Source organism: Haemorhous mexicanus, chromosome 3 (genome assembly GCF_027477595.1).
Source record: "Haemorhous mexicanus isolate bHaeMex1 chromosome 3, bHaeMex1.pri, whole genome shotgun sequence".
NCBI classification, from domain to species: Eukaryota; Metazoa; Chordata; class Aves; order Passeriformes; family Fringillidae; genus Haemorhous; species Haemorhous mexicanus.
The window spans coordinates 25,356,681-25,384,237 of NC_082343.1; the positions used below are offsets into that span (position 1 = coordinate 25,356,681).

Sequence of the window (27,557 nt, forward strand, 5' to 3'; positions counted from 1 at the left end):
TGCGTGGAAGAGGTAGCATTAGCTTTAACTAAAATATAGTACTCTGAATTTGATTGATTTGGCATGAGTGCTGGTCTAATTAAGTGCTTTCTGGAAAGGTTGTTTATGTGTCCATCTACCATAAACCCATTCTTGGGTTTCTTTGTTTCCCAAGGAAGGGAATTGGAGAATGAATGTGTCATGTGAAACGTCTTTTTTTTTTTGTTTGTTTGTTTGTTTGAATGGATGTGTTGATGCCTTTTTTTGTTTATTTGGATTTTTTTTTGCAAGTGAAATTATATATAGTTGTTTTGGAAAGTGAAAACTTTGTTCATTGATTACTTGGGAAATTATGTATTCTTATTGCCTGTTTACTGGGCAGGACAAAGAAAAGGAGTTTGCTGGGGAAGAGATCATTGTGACACTGCAGTTTGCTGTTTAGGGAAAAGAGACTTTGTAAAAAAGGTGTTATTTTCCCAAATTGAATGGGTAATTGCCCTTGCTGATGTTTGAATCAATGCTGACATACAGCTTCTAATATTTTTTTATATTGGCAGTGGAGCAGAATGAGCCCATTTCATGGAAAGACTCACTGAGATACTTTTCATTTTAACTTACTGTAAGAGGACTAATCTAAAATCACAAGTCTCTAATTCTGTATACTGGAGACAATCTCTTGGTTGCAACTCTTGGAGAATCAGCAATAAATGCATCCCAAATACCAATTATGCATCACTGCCTGTACTTGCTCATAAGTTGACTAAACTGTAGTAATGTATGTAGTATCTTGTACAGCAGAGGTGTATTTCTAGCACAGGGGTGCTTAGAAATAATGATGCATTTTTCTTTCCTCTTTTACTGTAGAATAATATTTTTGTTCTCTGCTTTGAGTTTTGTGTGTTGCCTCCATATAGTTAATACTTAAAGAGAGAGCATGCAAGGTTGTTCCAGTAGGCTAAGTACCTATTGACCTAAATGTTTAAAGCTTATTTTGGAGATAGGAGATGAAAGTGTAACTTCCATAAATGAACTGTCAGTGTTTGAGACTTCTGTTTATTTTCTGCTCTGTTTCTCACTCTGGGGTTGTTTTTTTAAGGTGCAAATTAAAAGAAATGGCATCATTAAGAAGAAAAAGCAATGAAAATGTAATTCATATCTGTTAAGATAGTCACAAGATTGCTTGGGCTGTTTCTGTGGATGTGTTTCCTTTGAGGTGTTCATCCCCAAGGCTGGTGTGGAGCATCACTGCTCATTCCAGTGCTTCTCTCATTTCTTCTAAAACAGGTGGCAACTGGCTCTAAACCACATCTGTGAAGTCCCAGTGTCCTTTTGTCTGTCCAGTACTTAGTGCTGTTATCTTCATCTGGCATTTCTTGGGATGACAGAAGTGGATTTAGAAATGTGTACAAATATCTGAACTCTGACTTGAGTGACCCAGCTGTTGGAAATACACTGCAAACACGAGTTGCAGAGTAGGATTTCTTTTAAAAGCATCAGTTGATAGCAGTGGTAGGTAGTGGACTGTGGAATATGTGTGCTTGAATAAACAGGATTACATTTAACTTGGAAGAAAAAAAGCAGCAGAATGAAATGCTTTGGAGTATGATTCTGTTTTACCCAGGTGGTTTATTCTGCCTTGGAATCAGGGAATGGGTAGACATGAAACATGTAGTCTTCACCCTGTAAAATGTTAAAAAGAAACTAATTCTGAATAAAGTTGTTTTTTTTTTTTTTTTTTTTGGTGTGTGGTGTTTTTCCATTTGTTTGTTTTGAGGTTCTTGTTTGATGTGTGTACCATTTCAAAACTTGCATAGTGAGCTGACATTTCTGTCTGAGCGTTTGTAAAAGTCTGGAACATCTACTGAAGTGAATTGAGACAACGAATTGAGGGGATTTGATGGGAATTGTTTTCCTTATTTGAATCAAAATTTCAACTTTGAGTGTAGTCCACAGAATGGATTCAAAATTACAAAATAGGTTTTTGTCTCTAAATAATTGAAGGTGTCCAGGTGCACAGGAGATGACCATTATTACTCTGTTAAACTGTATTAAGACCAAAGCCATATATAAATGTCCAGAGTAGAAATGATACTGCATCTCATTGGCTTTTGATATTCTCATGAATGTTACTAGTCTGTAGTTAATCAAATGTTGATTCCTATTTATTTCTTTTTTTTTGTTGTTAGATTTTTTATATCAAATTATATTACAAGGGGCTTAATCACAACCCTTTTGCTCTTTGCCTCATTTTTTTAGTGTATAGTGCAGGGTCTTTTAAAAGTAAATAACTTTAATCTACAAAATGAATGTTCCCAGCCTTAACTAGTTACTGAAACATAGACTGTCAGAGGTACAGTAGAGCTGCATATCTTTGAGTTTGGGGTTTTCTGCTTTTGTTGGGGTTTGTTTTGTTTGTTTTTATTTATGGATATGCCATTTTCTCATACTTAATTCTGGTTAGCCATAGAATTGTAGAGCTCTTAATTTGGTATAACACTTTCCCTTTTTTGTGTTCTGCTCCTCGGTTTCTAAGCACACTGAATGTGAAGGAGCAGTATATTTTGCCAGTAGAAGAACTGTTTTATACAATCCTGCATTAAAAGATATTCAGGGAATTTCAGCAGTATGTACTTATCTGGAAAGATGAGCTAAACTGCACAACCTGCTTTAACAGGTTCCTGCAGTTGTGAATGCCTGCCTTTCATATGCAGTAATACAGAGGCAGCTGATTGGGGTTGGCCAAGTTCTGCTACATCAATTGTAATTACCTAAACTTAGACATGCCAGCTGGGATGAGAAAGAAATTAAGTAGGTCTTCCTCTTCTATCTTCTGTCCCTTATTTAAAGTAAAAGCAGATTACCTCTGAGTCGAAAATGTTTTTAAAATCTTTGTGAGAGGAAACTGAGCCATGATGCTTGTATTTTTTACATGTGAGAGGTTTTTCTAGATATTTTCCCAAGTATAAGCTGAAAGTGATCATCCTGAGCTGATAACTCTGCCCTGTCCAAACAAGCCCAGTGAATTTGTGGAGGAAGGAGCCTAATTCCTATCTGCCTACCTCTTCAGACAGGAGTGTGCCATCAGCAGACTGGGGAAGCAAAGAACCTTCAATAATTAAATTTAGGTCATAAAAGTTTAAGTAACATCCGGTCTCAGAAAGGATACATATGTCTGGAGGGGGTACAAAAAAAGAAGACAAAAGGGAAGCAGGAAGAGAGAGAAGTACACCAAGGTTGAGTCAACAGAGGCCCTTCAGAAAAGGGGAATTCAACCCAAAGGAAACCAATAGAGAAAGCCATAAAATACATCAGGCAAATATATGGGAAGGAAATCAGAAGGGTGAGAAGTCTATGAAGCAGATGGTCTACTTTGTAATGTCACTTTACAAAAAGAGGAAGTGAAAGAGTTCCTTCTCCAATAGATAGTTAAAGGAAAAAAAATATGTGGGACTGTGGAGATAAGTACTCTAATTTTGTGGAGGTGTCTTGTTTTTTTTGTTTGGTGGTGTGGTGGTTTTTCTGTCAGTGAGAGGGAATCACTGTCACACTTCAGGATGTTAACTAAAGTGATGTTCCAGCTGGTGCATTGAAACACAGTGAACTGTTGTGACCAGTTGGATATGCCAACGGATTCTGGAGAAGTCAGGCATGACGAGGTTGTTCTGTTCTGAACGTGCATTTTGCTGTCAGAGTGAGCATGGTGGAAGGACAAAAAGGATAAGAAAAATTAGTTAATTGGCTAAAACTAGACAAGTTTGAGACAACACAGACTAACCTGATGAGGCAGTACGACTGAGCAAGAAGGAGACAAAGAGGACAGCATGTTGGGCTAGGAGGATTTACTTTACTAGAGGCTTAATTACTGTCTTAGCTTATTCAGCAAGGGGGCAGGACAAACACAAGTTTACAGATAAGAGGACCTTCATGTAGATTCTAAATCTAGAATGGTGCAGCCAAATTTTAAGTACATGGAAGAAATTAGAATGCTTTATCTTAGTGCTTGTCTCCAAGGTATCAAAAAAAAAGGGGTGGGGGAAACATATGAGACAATGGAAAGGTAGAAAATCTCCTGTGAACAATGAACACTTAGTGAAGCTAAATCCAAGGAAAAGGAAATACTCCCACCCACTCTTTTTTCCTTATCCTTGTTCTCACAGAATCTGTGTTTATATTGAATAACACATCTCTTTCAGAGGCCACTGAAGCTGAGAACTCTTCAGAGAATTCAAATGATTTTGGCATTTCTATGAGTAGCAAGTAGGGGGTGTTACAGTAAACTACAGTTTGTTTTTAGCAAAGTGTAGAATTATCATGGTTTTGGGCATTGGCCAATTTCAGAGGTGTGGGTTTTAGTTTTTGTGGTTCTTCCCTCTTGCCCCCTTCCAGTATAAAGTATGTCTGAATGTGTTATCAACATAAATGGAGAAGCAAATGCTTTCCCCTTTTCTGATACTTGCTGTAGGATAGATTCACCAGTACTCTCACCAGATTGAAATTTTTTCTGAAGTACAGCCCTACCACATGGACAGCTTCTGACTTCAGTGTCTGTCAGGGGTGATGGAATGAGCATTCATTTACTTCTTTTTAAAGAAAGAAACAAAAACAACCAACCTTCCCCTCTGCAACAAACAGACAAACAAAACCCCCAAATCAACTGCTTTGGTTTTTGTCTTGTTTGACTTGTGCTTGGGAAAGTCATTAGGAACTGTTTGTCTTGTGAACATATGAATATTTCTCTCCAGTGTTTAAGAAACTGCTACGAGGCTGTAGCATCAATGGAGATGATGTGGGCTGTTATCTCTGTGAATATAAACAGAATTAAAAAGGAATTGCTCTGGCTGGAAACTGAACTCTCCTAGTAGTTCAAGTGCTTCCATACACTGGTGGCTGTTGGAGCCACAATGCCTTCATCTGCCCAATTCCACCTGCTTTGCAGCCACTGTTGTCACCAGGGAAGAGACTTTTGAGGAGCTGGGATCTGCTCTGTAGCACGAGAATTTCCATCTCAAATGTGCAAATAAAAATCTGAGGGCTGAGCACAGTCTGGTGTAAGAGAGTCAGTCCTGAAGCTGTCAAATACAGCTGTTGATTGACTTTTTTTTTTTTTTTAAGAGAAATACAAGTCAGTTGAAATCAGGTTGGCATGTTGGATCTCCTTGTCACTCCTTGAGATTTCCATCTGATCTGGTGTGGAGGGTGACTGGTGGTCATGTCTCCCTCCTGTGGCACAGGGAGCTCCATAATTCATGCTTATGAAATAATCCTTTCTTCAAAGTTTTTGATGGTCAGGTTAAATCCTATTGGTAAGCATCAAATGCAATGAAATACTTTTTCAGAGGGGCTTTAAACTTTATAATGCACTTAACAAGTATTCTTCTCTCATTCACTGCGTGTTACCAAGCACATCTGCAAAGCACTTTACATGCCTGTTGCATTTATAGTGGATTAGTTGTGTTTTTTTATCTAGAGGGGTATGTGTAAATCCTTGATGTGTGAATTGCTTCTGCAGATGTGTTCAAGTAGAAGCCCCACACTTCAAAGTCTGAATGTTATGGATGTGAAGTACTTGGGGCAAGAGGAGGCCCCCTGCCAAAGTGTTATCTCAATAGATGGTTCTGAGGCTTGCAAAAGGAAGGTGCTTTAGCTTGGACTTTCCTGCTTGGGGGAAGAAAGCTGTCTTTTATTACTGTTTGTGCTGAATTATGGGAGTTAATCATTGTTCATGTGTGTGTGTGTGCATTGAGAGAGAATGTGGTCACCAAAGGCAGTAAATCCAACAGATCAAGTTTTCTTCTGCTTGGTGCACTCAGTGCAGTATTCAATAATAATTTTCCCAAGTTAGGTGCTTTGAAAGCATTTTAAAATACAGTAATCACAGGTGAACAGTGTTTTACAAAAAATGCTCTTGCAACGTTTGGGTAATTGGTGTATAGTTAATATAGAGGTAATATAGTTAATATTTATGTTATTCTAGTTAATATAGGTGTAATTGCATTTCAGAATGTACAACCATACATCAGCACAGTAAAGCTGATGTATGGTTGTACATTCTGAAATACAATTACATGTATCAAAGCATTAGACGTGACAACTCCTGCATTGGTCAAAGGCAAAATACCCCCAGGAGTCACATAATTTTCTTCATTTTCACTTAGTCTTGGGTTGACAGTTTTCAGTTTGTCATAAGTGAAGAATGCAGAGGCAGGTGAGTTAAAAGGAGATGTTATTTTTGACCATTACATGGTAAAGCCCATAGTAATAGTTTCCACACACCTGGTGACCTTCAGTGTGAGAACATGCTGTTGTCTGTCTAGTCCAGTGTCTTTTATCTAACTTCAGGCATCAGCAGCCTCTTTCAAAAAGGGTGTAAAACCAGCTCTCTCTGTAAAACCAGAGAGCTGCCAGACAAATATGGGATGATCTTCCTCCTCACTCTCAATGAATTTGTTTTAGCATCCTAGAGAATGGTGCTTTGTATCTCTTTTAAAGCTTGTGTTTATTTTCTTTATATTTGCGTGCCATGTCTGGTTTTAAAAACAACTTTTTTTTTCTTTGTGTTTTGTTTTTTTTTTTATTTTATGCCTATTTTTTATTTTATGCCAATGGTAATCTAAATGCATTTATTGCCCTCCTGAAAAGAATAAGTGACATTTTTGGGACTGGTTGAAACCTTTGACATTACATTTTTTTTAAAGTACATGTTTTTATTAACATAAATGCAACAATACTTGTAATCAAAGTTCTGTTGTGTTTTTAAGAATATTGATATAGGTTATATAGCTTATACATTAACAAAAGCAAAACATCTTCTTTTGCAGTAGAGTTCTGAAGTAAACTACGTCCCTGTTTAATATTTTTCTCTTCTTAAAATGGTTTTGAAGGCAACATTTTCTTCTACCCAAGTCGTTAAAGCAAGACATATAATTTTATTTTGCCAATGTAATGAAAACTAATTTTGATTGTAATGAATGTTAAAAATTAGGTGCAATAGAGAAGAATATGAACCTATGAAATATTAATTGCTTTTTTTTAAGGGTATTTTTTTCATGTTTATTTGTGGTCAGTTGGAAGGAAGTAAGCACTTTGTTTCCAGCTAAGTGTGGAAGGCTTTAAATATATGTAGTGCTTGGTGCTAACTTTTTTAAAGCATTACTTATGACTGACACATCCTGGTGTAGTTTGCTCTTCCCGCTAGTGACCTTGAAAGCATGTCTGTGCAATAATTGCTTATTGCTGGAACAAAAGATAGTTCTGTCTTTGATTTGTTTGAATTCAGGAAGCTGTGTTTGCCAAAGTAAAATCTTGGTGACGCAACTATGTAAGGCTTCAGCAGCCACACCTCTGCTAAGCAGTTTCAAGTTTTTAGTTCTAACCTTTGTTCATAGCCATATTCCTTTTCCAGCAAAATGTCTGAGGTGGTTTGCTTTCTTCCTTTTGCACGGGAGCTGTGCTAAAGAAATGGCAAATTAGAAGGAAAAGCAGCAGCAAATACTGTTGAGGTTTCCAGCCCTTCTGTGCTAAGGCCCTTCTGGATGGTAGCAGAATAAATGGATTCTCTTCCTGATCATTGTGGTAAGGTTGATGCACAATATTCTCGAGTGTTGGATGATATAGATGGTTTGGGGTTTGGAGAATAGGTTTTATAATGAGCTGGCTATGCTTGATGTCTGAGAAGCAATGCAGAGCACCATCACTGAGCTCCGGTTGCCTTCCATTGAGAAGGGCTAGTGGATTAAATAGGTACTTCTCCACTGCTGTAATGCAGTTTTCAGTCTGGCTCTGAGGTATTGCATTAACATTTGTCTTTGATATTGGTGTTTAATGCAAGAATACATTTCTAATGAGCCAAGCTGCTGAAAGTGCTCCCTCTAGGACTGTGTGAATGTAGTTTTCACTGCTTTATGATGAGGATTTGCCTTTGTGTAATTATGGATTTGTAAGAACCCCTTCAAAATTAATAGGTTTTGGACAGCAATTACAGTTTGGAAGTGTATATTGCTGTCAGTGTGCCGAGCTGGTCCCTGTGCTGCGCGGGCTGCGTGTCCTGACCTCTGCTCAGGACCGAGTCTCTGGCGAGTGCCACCTCTCACCATTATCAAACTGCAAGCGAGCATTTAATTACAAATTAGCTGTTTTAACTGCTTTGGGGGAACAAAACCCCACAGTGTTTTGAAATTAAATCCTGAAGGATCACCATTTCTGAAGCAGATCCGTCTGTTTCTGCCTGGAGCCATCCATATTTATGCGGGTGCATACACACGTGGCTTTTAATTATCAAACACCAAAGTTTCCCATTGAAATTTCTGAAATTTGACCCTTGGATGCAAATTCTAATTTTTTTCAAGCTCCAAAGTGCTTTAAGCATCATGTTTGAATGTTTTCTGAGTGCAGAGGGCTGAAATCAAGAGTCATGGTCTTGGAGAGTATTCAGAGCTTTGTTAATGCTGCTCTCCAGTCAGATGCAATGCCAGGGGTCAAATCTTTGTTTACAGCAGAAGTAAATGAAGCAGTCATTTTACAAATGAGTTGTGAAGAAATGATAGTAGTGGCGTGTGGAGCCTCTGCAGTCCGTTTGTTGCTGCATTTAGCCATGCCTCATCTTTGTCCTGCCTGACTTACTGCCGAATTATGGGACAACTCCCAGAGACCCTCACTGAAAGCAGTTTGTAATCTTCTACCATGCTGAGTACAATACCACATTCATCATCACAACCCACTGTTTATGAGTTAAAATGGGCATGCAAAACCTGTCATTTACAAAAATAGACTTATTTTCCTCCCTTCTAACTTGCTAGTTAATACTGTTGTGTTTCTTGCTCTTCTGTGCCTGCTTTCTGACAGGGCTTCCAGAGCTAATCAGCACCACTCCTTTCCTAAGTCTCTTGGAGGTGCTGGTGAAGGATTCAGGTGTATTCTGTACCTTGAGAGACTAAACTGTATTTAGTGTGGTTTTTAATTAGGGAAAAAATACATTTTCTCATTGAATGTATTTTCAGCCATTGATATATGCAGACTTGCCTGATGCAATACAAATAAACATCATCTGTGTTCAATGTGGTCTGACTAGCAGACTAAGTATCTTCAGAGAGAATAGCTTCAGCATACTTGAAGTGAAGTTATGATAGACATGAGATCCAGATGCTCAAGAACAGTTTCTCCTTTAATGGTTGTTATGGTTTGGAATGGGAGGAAATTTAGGGAAGTGATATTAAAAAAATAAATACGTTAGTAATTAACCAACACAAAACCCCACCATACTCATTAACACATTAATTAAAAAAATCACAAAATTAAAAAATCTAAAATTAACAAACCAAAACCACTACAATGATAGATAAAAGAAAACTGTGTGTGCCTCGGAAGAAGTTGGGGAATGTAAATTCCATAGAGAATTGGCATAGTAGTTCAAGTGTTTGACATGTATTGAAAATTTCCTAAAACAATTTTTTGTCTTGATGCTGTAATATGCAGGCTTCAAGTTGAAATGAATTTTAAAAAGCTTGCTGGAGAAGGTAAGAGGTATACAACAGCTGTTATAGATGAAAAAAGTCTTTCAGCTTCCAGGATTGACTAACTGTTGCTTTCCCCTTGGGCTACAAAGCAAGCGGTGAATGCTAAAGTAATGTGAAAATGGGATCGTAAAAGACTTGGAAAAAACATGAAATAATCTAATTTAAGAATGTTTTAATTGAGGCTTGGTCTTTTGGCTGCATTTAGATATAAATGATACACATTCATTTGGTGTGTGATAACCTCTGAGAAAGCGCTGGGACGTGCAGTGAGATTTCTGTGCTTTGTTAGGAAATATGTAAAATTAGGTGTGTTGATAATTGAGTATTTAAAGTTATTCTATGCAGAGATGAACCTTTTACTTGAAGACAGATTTACGTGATATTCACAGCTCATAAATCATTCTTGCATTGCCTCCCTGCTAGACTATTGGCAGTAGAAGGCATTTCTCAAAATATGCCTGTTTTCAATTAGCTCTAGGAAAATTCTCTAGTTACAGAAAGAACATCCATCCCTATTACCTGCTCCAGGAATTAACACCCAAATACCTTTGCATGAAGATTACCAAAGCTTAGTGTGTGTAAGCAATGATTAGGGCTGATTTTTAAATAGGGGAGGATAGGAAGGTTTAACCCAACTGCCTTTGAAATGTTTCTAATCCCAAGGTTTGGAGTTGTGATGGGCTGTGGAACAGCTCCTCAGAAATGGAGAAGTGCAGCCCAAAGCATGTTGGGGGTGGAAGGCAGGAGGATGTGAGAGAGCCAGCGTGATGTGGCTGGAGCTGGCTGGTTCAGGGGGTGATGGACAGGCAGGATGCTGCCTCGTTCGCCCAAGCTGCTCTGCTCTCCTGGGCAATTGTGCTGTTTGTTGTTTTTCCTCTTCAGCAGCAGTTTTCTGTACACTCTGTGTACAACCTTCCCTGTTTTATCTCTGGGCTGAGGCAATTGAGAGCGAGTTTCTTAGTTCTCTTTTATTATGTCTTCTCTGAACAGCCCTCAGACACCCTTGCCTTTTGTTTGCAATTTGCCCACTTCATTGTGCCTTGGTTAAAAAAGGTGCTTGTGTCCATGCAATTACAGATCCCTGCAAAACACAGCTTGTTCTGTGCTCGCAGGGTATTCCTTGCATGGCGAGTTCCACCTCTCCTACATCGACTTTGTTCTCTTAACTGAAGAAAAGGCAAAGGGACTCTGCCAACTTTCACAGAAAGCTTGTTTTCTTCCAAGGAGCATTGAAATAGTTCTACTCTGTGACTTTTCCTATTGAAAACCAGATTTGTGTGAACTGGCATACTTGGAATTGAACAATGTGCCATTAATGTGGTCGATCCAAAATCCCTTTTTGAAGGCAAAATGGTGATCTTGATTTGTGTGACGTTGCCAAAGTAAATGTCACTTGGAGTCATTGGCTAGCATTTAGCTGGAACAATATACCTGGCTTTTAAATAAAGCTTTTTTTTCACTGCCTGATCATGGGTGAGGAGCTAATTTTATTCTGTTTTGCTGCTAGTGAGTGGATTTCTAAGGTACTGAGTTAATTAGAACAACTCTTCTCTGTTTTCCCAGGGAAAGAAGCGTGTACTTCAGCACGTACGTTTCGATGTGTAAAATGACCAAGAGACAATGCTTCTAGGAGCATCTTGTCAGCTCCTCTGCTGGGGAGGGCAGGTTTCTTGAGAGCAAATGTGTGTGTGTGTATACATTTGGAGAATCTGTGTGAACATATGTCAGCTGCTTCTACAAAGTGAGCATTTCCAGAAATTGTTACGAATGTCTAGATTAAAATGATGCTGGCGTGCATTTGGGCTGTTGGGGCAATGTTAGCCATCTAATAATTTAAGTAGTCACCTCCTTTTCACTGTGGTCCGAAGAAGTGGGTCGTTTTACAATGTGTGTACAAGGAGAAAAATGTACTCTGTGGCATTGAGACTGTGACACATTGTTCTGCTACTTGTTGTGATGCACTGGGGCTTGGTGCTCAGGCACACAAAGGACAATGCCAAGGAAATGCTTTGTATATAGTCTATATTGGGAGTTCTTGACATTTTTGTGAATAGCATGTAAGTCTGTGTTTATGGCACTTGAAAAGCACTTTAGAGATCCTCACAGTTTGTGGCTGTGTCAGTACAAACCTGGGTTTTCATTAAAGACTTGGTGGACAGTTCTGAAGTGGCTGGAGTTTATCACATCCAGAAGTGCTCAACAGGAAGATCTCTTCTGATCAATGTATGTGTTCAGGGATCTTTGTCTGCAGGCATTCCATGTGTCAAGATGCAAAATGTTCTTTAGTAAAATTAAAAAGAAAGGGACTGTGGGTTGAATTCAGTATCTTATATTTCAGCTGGAAGGTGAGAATGGGAGAGAGGGAGGATAGCCTTGGCCATGCTAAGCTGACCTGTGTGATGGGTCAAGGGGTAGCAAGCACCATTTTGTCCCCACTTTAAAAAAATCTTCTATTTAATATATCTGTGGTCTCAGACTTTTGAGGTCTGAAGGAAACTAATGCCCAGTTTTTAGGAATTCATGTAGTAGATGCCTATCTCTTTACTATAGGGTTTCTGGAAAATGTAATATCTCCTTTACTTGCATAATAAATCTTTAAAAATTTGGGAAGAGTTAATTTATTACTTAGCTATAGGTTCTGTGCTTTAATAAAAATAATGTGCCTCCCTTTAACAAATGCTTTTATGTTCTTGACTGTTGTAACCTTTCATTTGAAAATCTTCCAAAAAAAAAAAAAAAACTTCCAAAAACCCACAAGGTGAGGCAGGACTAGGAAAAGAGCATTTTAAAGTGACACCTTACTTTGTTCTTTATAATAGTACTTACAAAATATAAATATATATAATACACATATAAAATGTGCATGTTTGTTATATATATATATAGGTACATGTAAATGTATATATTTATTTAAAAGGATAAATATTTATATACATTACTTTTTCTGCCAGCTTACTTCAGTAACAATTTTTGTGTTGGTGTTAAACCATTTTTGTAAAATTTGAAGAGAAGAAACATTAGGGTTGCCTCTAGCTTGGAGGAGGCCATGGTAGGGAGCAGAGGTGCTCTGTCTCTGCAATGCACAGGGAACAAGGAAACATCACCATCAAACACAAGGTGCCATTTGTTTCACCAGGTTGTTGTAGTGCCAGCGGTCAAATCTGCTTCAATTTTAATAATAGTGTTTGAATTGAGGCTAAAAAATAAGAGGTCCTGCTCCTTTTGGAGTTTTACCCTTGATTTCTAGGGAGGAGAATGGGGGAACTCCTAGAATAATTATGTCTTAAAATATATAAATCTGGAAGCATTTTTCTGAGGAATTGCTGTGTTATCACCACAGCCCTAAATGGAAGTTGCTTAGAATGAGTGTTAAACTGAAATGCCACGCAAGATCATGGAAGATAGGCAAAGCTAGCATAATGCTTTGGGTTGCTCTTCAGACACTGATGCTGCTCTTGGAAAAGCTCCTTTTTCTATGCCTTCCAGGGAATGATTTTTGAATTTAAACATCCTGTCTCTTCAGGTTGTTTGGTTAGCACTTGCACAAGCTTGAGGAGGAGAGAATTGATGCTTTGTGCATGAGGAAGCACTCTGTTTAATCTAGGCAAAGACTAGTATGTGCCAAATACAGAAAAGCAAGAAAACTGCTCTCAATTATTGAGAGATTATGTGTTTAAGAAAGGGGAAGGTGAATAAAAGGAAAGAAAAATATCTTGTTTGGATTTTTTTTCCAGTCCTGACTGATCGAATACCTGTTTAATAAGTAATTTGTGAAAAGGAAATAATCCTAATGGGCTCTTGGGTCATTGGTTTATGGGCCTGGCTCCAGGAAACCTTGGAGAGAATAATTTAGTTAAAAGGATGACACTAGTGAAACTGAGAGGGAGATGCTCAGCAGCCTCACTAACAGGGTGTTGACTCTTGTCAATCCTGTCTCTCCCAAGTCCACGGAGTGGGGACTTCTGGTGTTACTTGGCTTTCCTTGGTGGCACATGAGAGCTCTGGCTGAGCTTTCTCCTTGTGGAGAAAGCTGGCTGTGTTTGCCAGGAGCCAAGGACCTGTGCATCCCCCAGGGCTCAGGCTGGAGGGCACAGGGTCCTCGCTGAGGTTTCTGGATTTGACGTGGTGCTTTTTGAGACTCAATTTCCTTAATTCTGCCAAATCAGTCAGTTAAAGGGTGCTCCATTATGTTGGTGGAAGAAATGGTGGGAATGCTGGCTTAGATTCAGCTTTAGATGTCACCATACTTGAACAGTGGTGGTGATAAACCCCATATTTAGCCCCTTGCATCTAAAGAAAATGATTTAGATATCGGTTTTCTGTGAAAGCTTTTGGAGTATCAAGTGAATTTTTCTTCTCTTCCTACTGCTATGTGAAACCAATAGCTTTGTTCAGGATGAGTCTTTTTAGAGGGGCAAGGGGGCTGGGGTTTGTGGAATTGTCACATTTGCCTACATGCAAAATTAACTTATTGTAGTATATTTTCAAAGCTGGTTTATAGCAGATAGAACATACTGACTTGCTGTCCAAAATAACCACATCTTCCTTTGAAGAAAAAAAAGAAAAAGGTGAAGGACAGAGTTCTTGTTAGCAGATCAAACTGCTTTCTTATAAGGCAGGGAATGATGGTTAGAGAAAAATACTACTCTGAAGAGTTTTGATTAGGTTGTATATTGTCCTTGTTTATGCTTTTCCTAATAAAAAACCAGGGAAGTAGCACCACTGCTCTGCAAGTAAAGTTCTGGGAAACATTTCTAGTGCTTCTATTAAAGGGCAATGAAAAAAGAAAAACTAATTCCTGCAGTCAGAAAGTCTTGGGTTTAAGCTGTGTGTCCTACACAGCTGCTTTTCTTTGTGTGATTGCTTACTTTATGAGGTTTTGAAGAGTAGAAATGTGACATAGAGGCAGATGACCTGCAAACAGCAACACTTGAGCATAAACTGAATTATAAGAGGATATTAACTCTAGCATTGTACTTTCATGTTCTTATATGCACATGCTGTCTTTTCTTACATACCAGTCTTGCCAGAGCTTTTCTGTGAGCTTTAGACTGTCATTCATACATAAGAAAGAATAAGAAAATTTTTAAAAAAAGGTGAAGAAAGCTTAATATCACTTCTGCCCTTTCTGTTTGTTTTTTGTTTTTTTTTTTTTCTTTGTGGTGTGGGTTTTTTTTTTAATTTAATTGGTTGTGGACTTGCCATGTAGCAGGGATAAAAGCCATAATCAGTTGTTTAAATCAAGAGCCCTTTCCTATGTAGCTCATCTTGCTGCTATAGATTTGGGAGTAGGCTGCTGCTTTTTCAAGGGGGTGTGCTTGCCAGGTAGAGAAGGCAACTTTTTTCCAAGGTAATTATTCCAAAACCTTATAGGATATGGCAATCTGAACTTGTGTTTAAAATAAAAGGCAAGAAAGGCTGCAGGAAGGGGGGTGGGGCAAAGATGACTGGTTTGCCAGAATAGTGTCCTGCTTTCAAGTAAAAGGAGAGACTTGAGGTATGACACATGCAAAGTCACGTGTAAATTTGCTGAAAACAAATTATTTTGGGCATGCATATGATTGCTGTTAAAGCATCAGAGATATCCTACTTAGGTTTTAATGCCTGCTTTACCCAGAATATTAAAGCAAGTAACAGCATATATTCATATCCTACCAATTTAGTGATTAAAAATAAATTTTAAATGGTACTGCATTCTGTATTAAACCCAGTGCAGGTGTCCTGTGTGCTGGATGCCTTGCAAACTTGGGAAGAGAACAAAAGGTATCGTGAAGCATTTCTAATCAAAGAAATACAAAAGATGTGTACATTTTGTTGGTGTTCCAGGAGAGTTAAACAAACCAAAGGATGTTGTCTGTAAAATGGAATTGAAGTTTGCTTTTCAGCATTTGAGTTTGTGTCTGTGAGCTCTTAGATTGTGTGAGCCTGTTTTTCAGTGGAGTAAGCCAGAGAGAATTTCAGTTTAATTTTGAAAATGTATTTAAGTTTGAAAGGCAAACCTAAATAAACATTTCTGCTTTTTTTCTTTTAGCACTGAGATTTTTTAGCAGCGGTGAACTTCTTGTCAAAATGCTTAGTGCATACCTTGTAATGGAAATTGTGGGAGAATGTGAATAGAACAGAAATAGACCCAGCGTTTATCTGATAGTTCAACACAAAGTAAATATTGAGATTTGTTTCTTCTCTTGTAATGGACTATTAAAGTACAGCTGACTTGGGAATGGAGGGCTGAAGGGGACAATTTCCCCAAACAGCTGTGTGAAAAAGAAAAGTTTAAATCTAGATTGGCCTGTTGCTCCCATTCCCCATGTGTTCTAACACATCTAAAGCCTTTATAAAATGACAGAGTGTGAATAAAGCATAGTGTGCTCCAGGGAGGCAGCAGAAAAGTTCAGAGACATTCTTTCTACATCTCTGTTATAGCAGGAAATGTACTAAATGTAAATGCCTGGCTGAGTGGAGGAACACACCATACCTGAGCTACAAAAGTCCCACCCAGGAAAAAAATCACTCGGGCAGTATTGAATAGATAAATGAGGTGCTGTGCAGAGCCTGCTGAAGTTTGTTGTCAAGTTTGTTGAAGTACAGCTTGCCAGTCCAGATGGAGTAATACCTCAAGCTTTGGGGGAGTGGGAGTCCTTCCACCAGCCTGTGCTTTCCCCCTCACTCCCTTCCTTTTCCTGAGATCCATCCTGCCTTACATAAACATACCTGCAGAGCTCTGTTGCTTTCAGCTCTTAATTGCTAAGATAGAGGATGCCAGGTGCTTTAGCTTCCCTTATAAAACAGATTTTTTTTCCTCTGCTTGGTTTTCTGAGTTTTCTCTGCACCTGTTTCAGGTAAATTGGTTTTGGCAAAGGCAGGTGGTTTGGTTTTGTTTTGCTTTTGATTTGGTAGCCACAACTATATGTATAGAACTACAAATAGTGGTTTGCCAACACCTTATATAATTGCTCATTCTGGTTTTCTGTTGAAAATAGGCGCTTATTGTGTGTGTGTAGAGTACTGCAAAGCATCAGTCCCAAACAGCAGTTGATGGCTCCCTTCTCCCCCTCATCTCCTGTTGTTGGATCATAGCAGAAGTTATTATTCAGAGTTGCCTTTCACTTCATATGTTTAAGTTTCGTTGCACTAGTGTTGCTCCAGCTAGCCCAAAGGACTGTCCAGTTCCTGAGAGATGCTTTTGGGAACAGCTAATTCTCCAGACTTTGGTCTCCCAGAAGTCATTATTGTATACCTGCTTTTTTTGAATGGTTGCTTCTGCAAATTACACATAGCCCTGATGTCACCAAACCTAAGGAACACACATTTTCTCTTTGTTTGGATATCTTATGTCTCTGTTGCCTGTCTTTAAACCGGTGCTTCATTCATCTTTAAAATGTTATGTGTCTATACCTCAAATACTACTGTTTATCACATCAGTTCTTGCTTTAATTCTGGATTAAATTCACTGCTGTAAGCTCTTTGGTTCCTTTTTTTGAGGAATAAATTACTCAGGTAAAATGAAGTTTGCCTTGTCTTCATTTCACTGCTCAATTGCATTTCTCTGGTTTCTTTTGTTCAGATCTTATCAGGGTCATGCTTTTGCACTTGTAGCACCAAGGTTGATCTTCCTTCTCTCCCAAATGATTTCCTTTCCCCCTCCCTCTTGTGGTGATTTTTGGCATATTTGTTGCTGTTGTGAGTGCCAGTTATTTCAGTGTTGTGGAATGGAGATTATCCAGATCCCCTTATTTCTTTTTTTTTTTTTTTTTTTTGTCTCCACACTGTACGTGGCAATAACCATTACCCTCTCCTCATTTTCAGTGTGTTATTTTGTTGTCTTTATAGAAATGGAAGGCAAAACATTTTCTTTGATTGTTCCAGGTTGGTTTTTCCCTAAATGATCTCTTACACCTCAGTGTGTAGTAGGTGTCTTTCTCCCCCTCCTTTGAAGCTGCAGTGCATGGCAGCAGTGATGCCCCAGGGTTTCTTCTGCATAGTTCAGCTCAAGCAGGCTCCCAGTTGGTTCTACTCTTCTGTTGGCACCCTGTAACCTCTAAATGTTTTTCTTTCTTAAGCTTTTGTTTAGTTATGGAAAGAAAAACGTTTCCTACTTATTTTTAGCATCAAAAGTCAGGTTTTTATTCATCCAGGTAGTCTGGGCTCCTCAACAGATTTGTTTCTTAGCTTGGAAAAGAAACTGAATGCTGTTTGACTGTGTCTCTGGGAAGTGGTCAGGAATGGTGAGGATTGGGTTGTGATTGCTTGAGCTTCTGGTCATCTCTCCTGTCCAGCAGCAGGAGATAACTGGGACAGCGTCCCTGCTTGACCTGTGGCTGATCATGGCCACTGACCCAAGGAGTCCTTCAGCTCTTGTGTCCACACCACTGCTCTTAATCATGTTTGTTTTGGTTTTTCAAAAAATAAAATATGTCAGTTTCTCAGGAACTCACCCTTCCCTTTACATTTTATGAGAGAGAAATCTATGGACCACAGGTGTAAATCTCTGTAGGATCCCAGCTGCTCTCCAAAGTGATAATTGTCAGAAGTCTGTTATGTTTCAGTATTTCTCTTCCTTTCTTTCTTTTCCCTCAACCACAACTCTACCTAGCAATTTTGGCCTTTGTGTGTGAGTATTGGCCACCTCTCAAAGGTTATGTTTCTCTTACCCTACTTCTTGTGTTTCATAGTGTGGCAAAGACTTGGTTTTTTGTGAGGCTAATGCTTTTCCTTTTGAGTCTCTGAATTGTCAGCTGTGGTAGGACACTCTGGTGCTAACATGTGGAAAACAATGCATCATGCAAGAGAAATGTGTGGCCAAATTATTTGTGTGTGTGTGTTTATGAAAAACAACCTTTTCTGCAGGAGACTGCTACTTTAGGACTGAAGGCTGCGTGGGAGAGCTGAAATTGCTGGAAACATGTTTATAGGGGAAATTCTGGCAGGTTTTTAACTGCCATACGAGGAGTGTGGCTGTCTAAAAACAAGAAGTTGTGTGATTGTTTTTCCAGATGTGATCCCTTTACCTTTAATTGCAATTTTAGCATATGAGAAGGTTTAGGAATGGAAATACTGATATAAAGTGTCTGATGACACCAGTTATTGGCTCAGGTTGTGTTCTACTTCCATGTGCACAGTAGTGCATCTGCTTGAAGATGCTTGTGCTGTATAGGCAAGTGTTCATGGCTCCTCCCTGTGAAAGTGAGATGGAGATGGTAATGGTGATGTGAAACTCTGTAAGCTGTGCATGGTTCCTCCCTCTAAAGGAGTGATGATAGCTGTTAGTGGTGATGTGAAACTGTGTAAGCTTTGAATGGTTAAATGTTGATTGTATGTCTGGATCTGCTACGAATATGGTTGTACTGTTGAGATTGCTCCTTTCATTTAATTACCCAGACCCTCTTCTGTGCTTGCTGGTTTTTTGTGACTTTGTTCTCTGTGTTTGCTTTCTTTTTCCCCTTTCCTCTTGCTTTTTTTCCTCCTTTTCCCTTTTCCTTACCCCTCTAAATTCTGTTTATTTGATTGGGTTTTGTTTATTTGTTTGTTTAGATTTACTTAAGTTCCAGAAGGGGAAGACGTCATCAGGTCTGCTGGTTATGAGTCTGTAAGCAAGGGTGTGCAGAGGGTGGGGCATTTTTGGTTTTGGTTGGTTGTTTTTTGTTTTTGTTTGGTTGTTTGGTTGGTTTTTTTATCCTGGTGAGTTAATGGTGAGGAGAAATGGGCAGAGGGAAAGCATTAGCAAGTAGTGATGCCTGGCAGGGGTTGATTACATTTGAAATAACTGGTTGTGATTTATGTTGTTTAGTTTTCAGTGAGAAGGAAGAGGAAGTAGGACACATCCTGTCTAACAACTTCTTTTAATGCTCCAAAATTTATCTTTGCAGCATGTGCAGTAAGACTGTTCAGATTATTTTCTATGTGAAAAATGTTCAGTACTGTCAACTGTTGAGACTTCTGCCTAATGTTGTCTGTAGACTTTAGAATGCAAGTAGCCCCAGGTATATTGTTGCTGCTGCTTCCTTAACAGGTGAGCATGTTTTTAATGTTCATCTCCCCCTGCCAGAGAAAGGATCTCAAAAGTTTTGAACCCCAAACCAAATAATTCATAAATATAATTTTGTTGTCTCCCTTGACACAGTAATTCCTTTCCTTTGTGGCCACAGGTGTGGCCCATGTTGTAACTCAGTTGAATTTTGCAGTAATCACCTCCTTTCTTGGGGCTGCTTTGTCCTTTATGACCCTCAGTGAGCTGCTCTGAGGGGTTGGTCAGTGCCTGGCTCTGTGGGTCATGGGTGCAGGTTTGCATACAGACAAATCAATCTTCAAGGCCACTTTTTGGTCCTCTGTGCAGGTGGGATTTTGTTTGCTCATATCACTAAGGAGCCTGCTTAACCCCACAAGCAGGTTGTGTATAAGATGAATGCATGTTGAGATCTAGGGAGTTTTGTAATCAGGTCCTGTTTTGTCAAGAAAGGGAGCCTTTAGCCTGTGTTTGGAGAAGTGCAGATCTTGTTGAGTTCTGTTATTTGCCATTTGACAAAAGAAGGCTTACTTGCCAGATCTGTCAACTCTGTTTTTAGATTAGGGAAGAGAGAGAAAAACAAGAATTAAGGATTTGAAATAAATGTTTTAATCTTTGCTGTTGCAGGAGTAGGTTTCAATTTTGTCAAGGTCCTTTTTGGAGAGTGAAATGAAGTGTGAATTTTCAATCTTTTTTTTAAGTCTTTTTGATGTGCAGGTGGGACTGGAACTGTGTGTTGTGAAAAATCCTGGACTAAGATTATTTGTTTCTAGGCAGAAATACTAGGAGAAATTTACTAGATTAATAAGTAAATAAATGTTCTTTCATGTAAGCACCTCTTTTAGCATAGTAAGAGCCTCAAAACAGTTCCTGTCATCCACAGTTCATGGTTTAAATAGTCAAGAAAAGCAAAAACAGGATAAAGGGAAATATTTAAAGGAAATAAAGGTATTGTGTTGGCCATCTGTTCTCCCCTGTTTGCTAACATCCCCTTAATTTTATTTCCTGCCTGATCCTTAATGTCAAACATGCCAGTATGACACCTCCTCTATTCCCAAGCCTGTGGAATTGGAACCTTTGTGCATGTTGTCAAAGGGGAGTAAACAGTTTTATTGTCATTATTTAAAGGCAATCCCTGGAGGAATTTGGAAATAGGCCCTTTGTGCAAGGAATTTGTGGCTTTTCCTTCCACGGTTCCCCCAGGAGGTTGTCCTTGATTTGGAGACACCATGGGGCTGGTGTGTCATTCATGTCTGGCATGGAGCTGGAAGCAGCTCTTGTCTTGTTTTGGCAGGAAGATCAGTGCAGCCAAGGGTGCCTTGGGGGAGCCATGGTCAGTGTGAGCTTTGGGAGATGAAATACTGGCTGAAGGAAGGAAATCCATCCCATCACCAGGAGGGTTTGCAGGGTGATCTATATTCATGTGGCTTGTGTCTTGGTTTTCACTTTGTGTGTCTGGAATCCTGTTGTGGATCTTTGATTTGTTCAGCATGGCTAATAAATTGCTACCTTGCTGGATTTTCCAGTGGATTGGAAAATGGACTCTTACTTTGGAAAAAAACCCCTGAGTTTGTTTTCATTGACATGCTTCAGTTTTCATAATCTACAAAGGAGTTACAAAAATATAATGGGCACAGAATTTCAGCTTACATCTAGAAGAATCAATAGAAGCAAAAAGTACACAGTCTTGTCTGGCTTAAACTGGAACTTTAGGAATTTTGCATTGGTAATTCAGACGTGTGGATTTGCTGTCATTGTGCAGCCCCTCCTAAATGTGCTGGGAATAATCCAGCAATGTCAGCAATGCTTAGAGCAAGTTATGTGGTTATTTTTTTTATCAACCTAAAATTGTGTTAATCTTTGTGAAGGTTAGAAAGGCAAACTCATAATTCTTTTTTATCACTTATGTGTTTTGAAGTGACTTTGGTACCCCACAAGCCCATGTGTATCACTGCAGGTTATTTTTCAGAATGGCACATGCTTCAGTCCTGTCTGATACAGCCACTTGCAATTCAGACAGGTTAAACAGAAAAGAGTTTTAAAGGCTTTCTGCTTAATGCTTCAGTGCAGTAAAATCCTGGCTTTGTTTGTAGAAGATAGGATCAGCATGCATTGGAACAATTGATATGGCCCATAAAAATAAGAGGCTTTGGTTCATTTTTGTCATGAATTTTCAAGTAAGCCAAAGTGAAGTGAGCATTACCAAGAGATGCATATTCAGGGATTGAACCTCCTGGTAGAGGGAGCTTTGTACAGCTCCACATGTGTTTGTGGGGTTTTTTTGGTTTGGGGTGTTTTTGTTTTTTTTAACATCAGCTCTACTGCTAAAGGACAAGATTTCATGGGAATGTTTTAACAGTTTGGTTTTCTTTAAGGCCATGTTTGATGAAGCTGTGAAGTATATGGAAGAGAATTTGTGTGTTTGTTTAGCAAAACTGGAAATTCAGCAGCCCTCAAAGTTGCAAAAGGAAAAAGCGTGAAAATCAGACGTATGTGTAGGGGAAGTGATCCTGTATTAACGGACACATGGTCAAAAACATTGGCCTTTTCCCAGAAAGTTGGGTTCTGATGTTGGCTTCAGCACACATTTTAAACAAAGATAGTTAATTTAACCTGACATTGTCTGGCTGTCCTGTTCAAACTGCGTCTCTGTGAACAGACCCTGCTGCCTTGTGGCTTTGCTCAGCAAACAACCTATGGGAGGCTTCACTTTCCTCCAGCTACACCAAATATTCAATATACTTTTGCAGTTGTAGAATAAACTCCCACCACCACCTCTCAATAGGAGACTGACATTCCTCCCCTACTCCTGTTTTAACAAGAGATCATTTCAAAAGCAAATTGTGTACTGTACTCTAAAACAGATTTTTTGCCTGTAATTCAATTAAGTCAGCATACTACTGGTTTTGTCATCTCTATGAATTTATTAAACTTTTTTTCCATAGAAAAACAGTATGGGAAATCAAAGTACTTGAATAATTTGCAAAAGCATGTTTTTAAACTGATGGAGTAATAACATTAATTGCCATTCTTTTTACAAAAGTGGTTCTGATAGTCACTGAGAACATGATGCCTTATATGAAGCAGTGGAAGCATAATTTAATATTTAATGTAGCCCAAGTTGTCCAAATGCTATTAGGGTGTATTTTTTATAAGATGTTCTTTTTCTAAAGACTTTTGTATCTATGAGGATAACTTGCTAAAATTTGCCATGTTATGTTGGGTTGTATTAGAGCATAATACATAGAGTGTACTAGTCTGGAGGTGAGTCCTGGTTCCCTTTTCAGTCAGCTGGAGCCTCTCCCAGGTTTTTAGCCTGTCCCTCACCTTGCCTATGAGAGGGTCTGTGTTCAGAGCACAGCCACCAGCCAGGCTTCTCCCTGCTAAATTGTGCAGTGGGATCTGAAACTTTCTTACCAAATCAAATCTTCCAGCAGTGAATCCAGTTTAAACTGCTAATTTGCTAATGATCTAAACCAAACTCCTGTCTCAGAGATATGTGCCAAGTATGAGCTATTTCCACACTTAATCCTTTTAGTGGAGAGTGGTACCTTGCAAGCAGTTATCTGCAAGTGTTCTCTGGCCTGTTTTCAGGAATGGTTGGTTCCATTCCCACAGCCACTGCCTGACTCCATCCTGTCTGCAGGAGAGTGGACCTGTGCTGGAAAGCCAGTCTGCTGTCCCCACCTGCATCAAGGTGCTGCACACCACATATATGTGCATGGGGTGCAGAGAGCACAAGGTATTGCTTTGAGTTGTGTTCTTGTAGGCTGGAGGGCTTCATGGAAATAAACAGCTGTTTAACATTTAAACATTATTGTGACTATAGATTAATGCTGTTTTTATTTTTAAAAAAGTAATTTCTTTAAGTAGACTAAATTCTCATCATATGTTGATGCTTACATGTGATGTCCTTGCTGGGTGGTCTCAGATGTAGCATAATTGCAGATCACTTTGTGTGGCTCTTCAGGTGGGTGATTAAGGTTGGATTACAAACTCAGCTTACTGTTTGCTGGCACATTCCTTCCAGTGTTCCTTTCTATCCTGCCTAAGAATAACAATTGGTTTATAAATGAGAAAAGGAAGGAGACAGTGCAAAGAAGCCATGTTCTCTCATGTCCTTTTTAATGCCATAGATCTGATTTCATCAGTGAAAACAGTAAGATGCTTCCTCCAAATTATTGGTTAATTTAATTCTCCTCCTTCCACTTCTCCCCATGGCCCTCCAATGCACATATCCTCTATGGGCTGTGAGGATGCTGCAAGAACGAACCTGATTTCATCTGATTGCAGGTATGCTTGAAAACCTGTAATCTGCCTTAATGGAAGGTAGTGCTGACCTCTTGATAGCAATGAAGCAGATAAAATCAGCTGCCTGATTACCCATCAAATGAGTTACTCATTAAATCAAGTCATTCTCCTGTGGTGAGATAAAACGAGTGATTTGAATTCTGTCAAGAGCTCAGCAAAGAAAAACACTGAGGTATAAATCTTCTGTTAAGAAAAATCTTGAAAGATATGAAGTACAGTCATTTGCAGTCCTTAACTGCTCTCTTGACTTTGTTTCAGAGGAGCTGGGAGGAGCTTCCTCCTTGTGAGCCCCCTTGCAGGGTGACAGACCTTCAACAAGGTGGTTTTGAGGGTTAGTTCTGCAATACAAATGTGCCTATGTAAATTTGTTACATGTCTGAACTATGCAAGTGTAGGAAAGTTGCACAAGTGACTTGCTGCAATTCATTAATTCCTGGTTGCTGTAGGGGGTGGCAGAATATTGAGCCATTTGACAGAATAGTGAAAAACATTCTCCCCGTTTGATGGGGAAGAATGTTTTTTAGATCTGTTACATTGCCAGTGGGATGCATCCTCAAATGATGCCTAAAGAAACATGCAACATTTAGTGAAAGCTTCACAAACGGGGACTGGAGTTGTCTTGGTATTCAAGGCAATCTTCTCCTTGCTATCTAATACCATTTCTTTTGTCCTGATGTCCTTCAATATCATTTGACAGGGCATGCTTTCCTGTAGAAGCCTTCATTTATGCTGGAAAACCCCTCAAAAACAATCAACTCAACAAACCAAAACATATTCATGCTGTAGATAGAGGCCATGGAGAAATAGAATAAAACATCCGGCATTGCAGGTTTGTTACTTTCAAGCTGATTTTCCTGTGGGCTGTGTTAAGATACTAAGTCATTAGCAGCTCTAGCAGCTAGTTGAAGGAAATAGCGGAGTCTTCCTGTTTATAGAGGTAGCAGGCAAAAATATTGCTACTAAATAAAACCTACACTGAAGTTGTAGCATTGTCTGGTGCTCAGTGTCCTATAAGCTTCTGTGGTGATTACAGCCCTATAGATAAATAAATCACTGTTGCTGTTTATCTTCTTATCTTGTTTTGATTGAAACCTCTTGAACATTCTATAAATTCTTTTGGCCTGAGGATAGGAAAAAAAGAGGAATGTATGTTTTTTGGGAACTTGTATTTTGGATTGAATAATTCAATGGTCAGATGTAACCTCTGGTTCATATGATTTAAAAAAAATATTTCTGTTAAATAATTTGGATCATTTTAGTAAGGTTTGGACATCTTTTATGTGTCAAGACTGTCTTGAGGTCAGGTGTTACTTTAAAAATTTGGAATACTAGAGAACATCATAGATGCTCATTACATAGTTGTATAGATGCATCATTACATTGATTACATCAATGTAATGATACTTTATTATGTCTATAAATTAAAATCTATGTAACCATGTGCATTTAAGAGTTCTGTAATTCTCCTTTTGGTTTTGTGGAGTGCTTTAAACATGGTGCAAGCTGATATGAAAGTATTTGTAGTCCATTTTGTAGCTTATATTTATTTCAAGTGGAAGTTGTATGTTCAGAACTTAGTGTTAAAAAAGAAACACATGCAATCTCTGAAAATTGAATTAAAGAAACTATGTGTAACGGTGTATGTCAGGTTTCTGCCTAAAAATCTTGTACTTATTAGTGTCCTCTGAGGAAAGGCTAGGTGATTTGGGATTGTTCAGCATGGAAATGAGAAGTTTTTGGGGTGACATAGTTGTAATCTTCCAGTAACCAAAGGGAGCCTACAGGAGCAAGGGAGAGGGACTTTTTTCAAGAGCCAGTAGTGACAGAACAAGGGGAAATGGATTCAAATTGAGAGTAGGTATAGATTCAATATTAGAAGAAATATTTTGCTGTGGCAGTGGTGAGGCACTTGCACAGGTTGCCCAGAGAAGCTGTGGATGTCCCATCCCTGGAGGTGTCCCAGGCCGGGTTGGATGGAGCTGTGAGGAACCTGGTCTAGTGGAAGGTGTCCCTGCCCATGGCAGGGGGTGGAACTAAATGAACTTTGAAGTCGCTTCCAACCCAGACCATTCTGTGATTCATTGTGTAATCCTGCATGTTAGCAGCTAGTTAGGTGAATACTGTGACCTTCATGCTGTTGCATATTTAAAAAAAAATACAGATGCTTCTGTAGTCTGTACTTTTAAAACAAAAAAAGGTCAGGGCATGAAAATAGGGGGTTTTTTTTATTATTTTAGTTTACTTTGTATGCAAATATATGGAGTTTATTCCTTATCCTGGGATGCTGGGAGCTTAGTGCACTCAATACCATTGTGTCTTTTGCTAGCAAAGAAGTTGCTTTTAGCTGTAGCCCTATCACCCCATGTATTCTCTTCACTTAGCTCATGAACTTTATCCTTCTCAAGGAACAGATGGGTAAACTCTTCATTTGAGGCTCAATTAAATGCCTTTTAAACTTGTGATTTCAGTGTGTTCTAGAGTGTTTTCTTGTTTTCCAGCTCTTATTACTTGGTGATAACTAGGCAGATCTGGAGTACAGGAGTTTGGTTGTGGTGAAGTAAGGACATAGTGAGTTTGATCATATGTTGCCATAACCATCCCCAGCTCTTGGGGCTGGTGGTTCCACAGTGTGTGGAAATGCCTCTTAGGTAATAGGATACTGTCAAACTCCTGCTGCTTCTGACCTTTAGTCAGTCTCTGAATTTTTGGTAAGCTGCATTCTTGAAACATGCAGCTGCATTTCTTAAAGCTGTCAAGGACCTTCTCCTTTTTTTTTGTTGTGTGATGTTTTTCCCCTGTAGAATGATCTGTCCTTGTCTTGACACAGCTGTTTAGTCTGTCACTTCCCTTAGCCCTCTACTGCACATCACAGTTCCCTCTCTATTTTTTTCCCTCTTTGAAATTAGCCTATTTGCTCCTTGCTTTGACCTTTAGCTGTCATAACAAGATTGGTGATCCAGAGGAAGAAATTATTTTTTCTGACCTACTGAATGTTTATTTTCTGGCAATACTGACACACTTCTGTAGTCAAGAGTTGACCTTGGTCTCAACTCCTGTGAAAGAGCTACCAGTTAAAATGGTGGGGTGCCATTACTCTTGTCTCTTACTGTCCTTTGGTTACTTTCCAGAGAGAGAGAGGCTGGCAAAGGTGTCACTTGTGCCAGGTTTTTTTGGAATACTGCTGTTCCTACAGGAAGGATGCCCGTATGTTAATGTCCGTAGCGTTACTCAAGGCTTTCAAGTAAGCATGGCTTCTGGTCTGGCAGATTTTATATTTAACTTAGTTGAAAGGACTCTTTTGACTTCTTTGTGTGGATCACAGAATGTGATTCCTTCTAAAGACAATTTTTTATCAAGCAATTTGTGGAAATGGTATGGCTTGTTCTTCACATTTTACATTCACCAAGTTTTAGGATACTGAGGACACTGCTGAAAAGCAAGAGAATAAACAGGAATTTCTACACTTGCCTTTTTGAAAAAACACAAATGTGTTTCTTGTGTGTTTTTCCAGCAGCATAGGTTGTAAACTCTGCCTGGGGGTTTCACAATAGTTCAATCCTACATTTGTAAATAAAACATGATGTGTATTAGTGTGACCCATTTTCCTTAGGAGTACAAAAATCTTGTTGTCAACTAAATTTAAAGGAATGACATGGATATAAAGCTCTTTCTACAGATTCCCTTTAAACCACTTTGCTTGGTAGTCTGTGCCATCAGAAGGGTAATTAATTTATGGACTGTACAGCTGCTAT

At 38.9% G+C, this 27,557-nt stretch overlaps 1 protein-coding gene across 4 annotated transcripts in view; it reads left to right on the top strand.

The window, feature by feature from the left end:
* Positions 1-27,557, top strand: part of EML4 (EMAP like 4) — a 146,813-nt gene that overhangs the window by 26,799 nt on the left and 92,457 nt on the right. Inside the window, exon 1 of one of the 4 annotated variants that reach the window (XM_059841153.1) lies at positions 7,379-7,551. The exons of the other annotated variants lie outside the window; for them this stretch is intronic. Coding sequence (XP_059697136.1) covers positions 7,527-7,551 — 25 coding nt within the window. The 5' untranslated portion in view covers positions 7,379-7,526. Of the gene's footprint in view, positions 1-7,378; positions 7,552-27,557 lie in introns of those variants that run through there. 4 annotated transcript variants of the gene reach the window in all.